Source organism: Colletotrichum chrysophilum, assembly GCF_026319265.1.
Source record: "Colletotrichum chrysophilum strain AFK26 chromosome Unknown scaffold_424, whole genome shotgun sequence".
Taxonomy (NCBI): domain Eukaryota; kingdom Fungi; phylum Ascomycota; class Sordariomycetes; order Glomerellales; family Glomerellaceae; genus Colletotrichum; species Colletotrichum chrysophilum.
In genome coordinates, this window is record NW_026517711.1 from 1 (window position 1) to 5464 (window position 5464).

Genomic DNA, 5464 nt, shown 5'->3' on the forward strand with positions numbered 1-5464 from the left:
TGATCGTTATCTTATCGTCACGTGACTTGTACCATAGTTCTTCCGTTTCCGAGCGAGTCCCTGTTGTTCCCGTGATCCTGCAATACAAATGTCCTGTCCTAGCCGCTCGATGCCCAAGTGGGTCGGTTAACTGTTATCCTGCATAACGGGTCGTAACAAAGAAGTATAGTAAATAGCTCTAAGAGCTAATCGCTATTGTTACTCTTATCTAAGGATATAGTAGTTAAAGAGACTAGCCTAGGTTAGGGTAGAGGAAAAAAGGGTCCTTATATTCCCCTTAGTTATATAAAAACTCACAAAAGAATTCTTCACAAAATGCGGAGCGGAGGTAATGAACATATCTGGAGCGTTAAGGCGTCGTGGTGAGAGAAGACAGTCCAACAGCCGGCTCGGGGAAGATGAGGTGCCCGACAGCAGTGTGCGTTGATCCGTTTGGCAACTCTTAGAGAACGGCTTCCTGCGAACATAATTGAAGGTGGGCCAGCTGGCACACCTTCCGGAGAACGGTGAAGGAGATAGCGAAAGCTTGGGCTTGATGTGTCTACAGAATCAGAGCTCGTGCCTTGCTCAAATCACTCACAACTTGCAAGGCCACTCTGGATCATCCGCCGCGATGTGCTACCACAATAGATTCCTCCGGCTGGCCGGTCGAAGTAGTGCCATATGTGCTAGACTTATCCTCGCTCTTGTTTTCATCTGCACAAGAAGTAGCCTCGTGAAGAATGGAAGACTCATGGGCTTATCCACAAGCCTGCGGGGAGATGAGAAGGGAGGGAAAAATACTGGAATGAAGAAGGTTGACGCCATAATGCGCGGTTGTCTGGCATGTTTAACGGCCTTGGGGACCTAGATCGAAGTACATGAAGCTTTATTGTGACGATACCAGAAACTGACCGCACGCAGCAGTCGGTTATTCCCTCTTCACTAACACAGGGGCTTGAACAGTCTTTTCTTCTCTCTCACGCAGCCCACCGCGCGCTGAGATCAGTTTTGCTGGAGAGAGTGGTGATGCCAAAGCCCTGCTTTGTCAACGATGTCATCGCGATGGCGGGCAATCATCGTTCCCAGAGATGAAACATTGAGTCTCAAGACAGCAGATCGACAAGGACCCCCTCATGGTTGTATGTATCGGTAGCAGGTATGCTCGCACGTCTCAAAGCCTCATCCCGCTCCTCGACCAATGTGGTGACCTCCTCCGCATGGGATTGTTTTTCGTAGTCCAACTCCTGCTTCAACGCTTTGTTCTTCTTCTCCGACTCGTGCAGAGCAATCTTGCCCTCGTGGACGTCGCGAACAAGGATCTCGAAGGCGTGCTGCATAGGGTAGTTGGGTCTGACCGGGTTGGCCAGTTTCTCGACGCCGCGACCCATGTCGTTGGCCAGCTTAGCAAGTGCGCCCCGTCCGTCCGTCGCGAAGCTGATCTTGGCCGTCGTAGCTTGAATTTCATTGTGGAGCTTCAACACAACTGCCTTCAGGCGCTTGATCTAGGATTGAAGGCTGGCCGAACTAGCGCCGCTTAGCCGTGGGGCAATTTGTTCGATGGCGTGAAGGGTCGTCTGGGTTTCATCATGAAGTATGAGAGTCTTCTTGAGGGTCCACTCAAGGTCTTTGATCTTGCAGCCGAGATGATGAACATAGATCAAATCCCTGCTGGCAAAGAATTTCGAGAAGTGAACTGTCTTCTCCATCTTGGACAAACCACGATCGTCCGTGCTGATGTCGATGCTAGGCCTGAAGCTTTTAGTTCCATGCCTCTAAGGGAAGGAAGGGCGACGAGAGACGTACTTGGACACCAAGGGACAGTCGAAATTGGGTCTCTCCGGGGGATGATCCCATTTCATGGCGTTCTCAGCAGTACCGGTGGTGCCGGAGATTGCGGTAGCTTGGCTGGACATGGTGTATCAGGAAAGAAATTCCCGTTGTTGTCTGCTGGTGAAACAGGATCAAAGAATGAAAAACACGAAGAAAACTAAAGGCGAGGCAAGTGCATACCGATTTGGCAGAATCGATATGGTATTTTCACCGGCCTCAATCCATTATCAGCGGTGAATGGCTCCTTATCAGTTGATTGCAAAGCCCGGCAGGGCGAGAGCATCTTATCTCGGGCTACCAGGACGTTTTCGCTCACCGCCTCGGCAAGCCTCTTTTCTGCCGGTGGGGCCTCGATTGTCCATCACCAGCCACACTGAGCCTTTGATGTGATCGTGAACAATCATTTTGTTTTGCGCAAATTTAGCTGCTGCAGGATTTCAACAGCTGCTAAGCTGAGTGAAACTTCGATACGACCTTGCCACGGAGATTTGCGTCGCAACCGCAATCCTGCCCCAAAATTATCTGCAACCCACAGCATCTTAGCGCAGAGCCACAGTGCTGTTTTCGGTGCAGCCGCAGTGCATGATTGGCACGCGACATGGGTGGCGCCGAAACCTTGCCCTTGGCGTGCTTGGCTCCACCACCTTGATTCAACGACAACGCCATCTGGAATCGAAATTTGGCGATGCCGCGTAGTAGGCGCGTGCCGTCTGGCAACTGGTCTGTGAAGAAAGTAAGGGTCCAATACCCGATAATAGCGAAGCTTGCGAAAAGACAGCGAACACTGGGGCTATTCTAGCCACAGCAGACAAAGGCACCAAGTGGCTGGGTGGTGCAAGCTAAGCATTTGAGCGCCTGAGTCTGCATGAGCAGCACTGCTGCAGCAGCATCAAGCCTTCGCTCTAGTAGCGCAATCGCCAAATCATAACTACATGGCAACAAACAATATGCCGAGAAACGAACTCGGTAAACACAAGTCGCATCATCAGCAGTGACAAAACGCATATACGTGCGGAAAACAGAACTTGAAAAACAAAAGCAAAAAAAGAGTCAAAAAATGGAGTTGAACCCTTGCTCTCTGGTGGACCAGAGTGGTACTAATGAACCGGCGCGGCGTGACCTGCAAGCCGGGGCCCTACGACTGCACCACCCGACTCAAACCAGCTCTTTTCCCCTAGGGTTGCTGAGAATTCCCGATCGTTTCTTGCCTAAGACCCTCCGCCAGCTCCCACGCCCCGGTGCGACCCACTCATTCTCACCTTTGACTTGACTCAACCTATCAGAGCACAGTTCAACTGAGCCGGCCAGTATCATCACTGAATTCCAAGTGGTGAGCTCGTTTGACCGCATGCCCTTTGTCGGACTCCGTGACAACGACGATGACGCAGACGATTTACGAAAGGAAAATGTCCACGGAATTTCAAAATACACAGAACAACGCTATTGAGAAAGAATGTGGAATCAACATGTAACATAGTGGTATTGACTTCTATCATCTCGTCCAAGTCATTCTAATCCAGCTTCAAAACCTATTCAATCAGACCTTCTGCATTTCAATGCCCCTGAGCATCCGACGAAGCTCAACGTCTTAGAAGCATAGAGTGAGAACTTCTAGACCTCTTCTTACACCCACGGTGATACTCAGACGGGATGAGGGCACTCTTGCATGAACTCATCCAGGTCATCCTCATTCCAAATACGCTTCTCAAAGATAGTCTCCCGTTGATTGAAGCCTGGGAGGATGCGAGACCACAGCCAGCGAAGTGCAGCACGCGAGACGGGCGCCTCGTCATCGGGTGCGGCTGGGGCGTTGCCGGGAGTCGTGGCGCTGGCGTAGGGTAGGCGGTCGACGATGGGGTCCGGGTCAGGCTCGGACGGGCTCGGCAGAGGGGCGCAAACGGCGACCTCTGAGTCAAGTACAGTGGGCCTGTCCATGTCTGCTGTCGTTGTAGAGACCGGTTGACTAGCCTTATCGGCAGGGCTGTCAAGAAGCAGGGGCTGAACATTGCTGGCGGGGTCGGTGGGAGCGACGAAGAGACGGGCGATATCATGCTTGGACGCGTTCTACTGATCCAAGGCATCAAGGAGCGTCTGGTAGGTCTCGTGGCCCTCTACAGAGCTCTGAAGATGCATGGCGAGGTAGTCGGCGCGAGCATCTGCGAAGCGATTGATGAGCTCCTCTTCGCGCTCTCCCATGGGGTTGTAGACCTCCCAGCTGCGCTTGACACGGAGAGTCAGGAACACGCGCTGCTAGAACGTCTTCCGGCGAACGTGCGGCAAGTTGCTGCGCAATTCCTCAATGCCGTCTTGGACCAGCTTGATGTGGTTCAGGGCGTCGGTGATCATGGAAGCCAGGCGGGTTCGGAGCTTTTCAAGGTAGACGTTGCGCTCGAATTTGCGGTTCTTGTTAGCAAGGCGGCGGCTCAGAAGTATGCAACAGGCGAGGTCGTCGCCCAGCAGGAAATCGGCTCGGGGAGTCCAAGTGAGGCCTGGAATATGGCGGAGAACGTCGTGGTTGACTCGGCGCGCGGCGGGATTGGTGTTGGCCGTGAACGACATCGTCGCGCGAAGGTACGCGAAGCCTGATCTGAGCGTCAGCTAATGTTTGGGACGGCGTTCCTTATGATAGAATGGTCTTACCTGGCCAGCTGCGTCGAATCGGGGCCGCGGCCTGGCTTGATGAGTATGACGCGTTGAAGAAGAAAAAAAACAAGAGGATGAAAATTCGCGAAGGAGATTCAGATGGACGTAAAGTGGGGCGCGGGTTGCTAGCGTCAGTCTCGCGATAGGAACTACCTTAGGCCATGCAGAACCACGCCAGCCTTTCAAGTGGCCGATCGAGAAGTGAGATACCAATGATGTTTCCTATTATCTTACTGGCTCATTACAAAGTGGATCAAAGCTGAAGCTCCCACTGGCCTGAGGCGTCCACAGCCTGCCGAACTAGTGGACCCAGGGTGCACGTCAAGGTGAGAGAGCACTAGGCAATACTACTGGTGAATGGTCAACTCATGGCATCATTGAACCGATGACCCGACCTCTCGACCACCGGGTTTAAGTACGGATTGGGACGTGAGCCTCACGCCACTGGATGCGAAGCCTTGGTGGGCAGGTTAGAGTCATGTGTCGGAGTCTGTAGGGCCCCAGCTCCAATCGGTGGCGCCGAGCCTGCCAATTGCTAGTGGTTCAAAACCACCCAGTGGCTTCTTTTTTGCTTTTTGATTCCCAGACTGGCTATGCATCTTCACTGATGGTTCATCAATTGCAGGACAGTCTTCATTACGCATAAAGATTTGAGCATGATAGAACTAGTTTTGTTCCATCTTCCGAAGCGCCATACGACAGGGTTCGATTAGAGACATGACCATCGTATGAACAAAACAGTATGAACCAAATTTTCCTGAGGTATTGCTTCTCAGCGCTGCCGTTAAAGCCAATAAATTAAATGACGCCAAGATTTGACTGATTTGATTGCCCCTACGCCAGTATTGGTTGATTTGCCCTGTTGGCCAATATAACAAAGCAAATCCATAGAACACGTGACTCAAAGCCGCCAATACAAATTACCTAATTAGGAAATAAGTGAAGCTATTCACAACCGGTCATGATCCCATCAATGAGCCAACCTCACTCCCCACAGGCATAACTCTGC

General features: G+C 51.9%; 2 protein-coding genes across 2 annotated transcripts; both read right to left on the reverse strand.

Annotated features, from left to right (window-relative positions):
- Positions 1–1085: 1085 nt before the first annotated feature.
- Positions 1086–1895, reverse strand: COL26b_014480 (uncharacterized protein; the record flags this gene model as incomplete). The annotated part of the gene is made up of 3 exons (XM_053187051.1): positions 1086–1435; positions 1508–1725; positions 1786–1895. The coding sequence occupies 3 exons, from the start codon at positions 1893–1895 to the stop codon at positions 1086–1088; spliced, it is 678 nt and encodes a 225-aa protein (XP_053029003.1).
- Positions 1896–3453: 1558 nt separating this feature from the next.
- On the reverse strand, positions 3454–4371 carry COL26b_014481 (uncharacterized protein; the record flags this gene model as incomplete). The annotated part of the gene is made up of 3 exons (XM_053187052.1): positions 3454–3793; positions 3881–4059; positions 4084–4371. 3 exons carry the CDS (start codon positions 4369–4371, stop codon positions 3454–3456), a joined length of 807 nt encoding a protein of 268 aa, XP_053029004.1.
- Positions 4372–5464: the final 1093 nt, after the last annotated feature.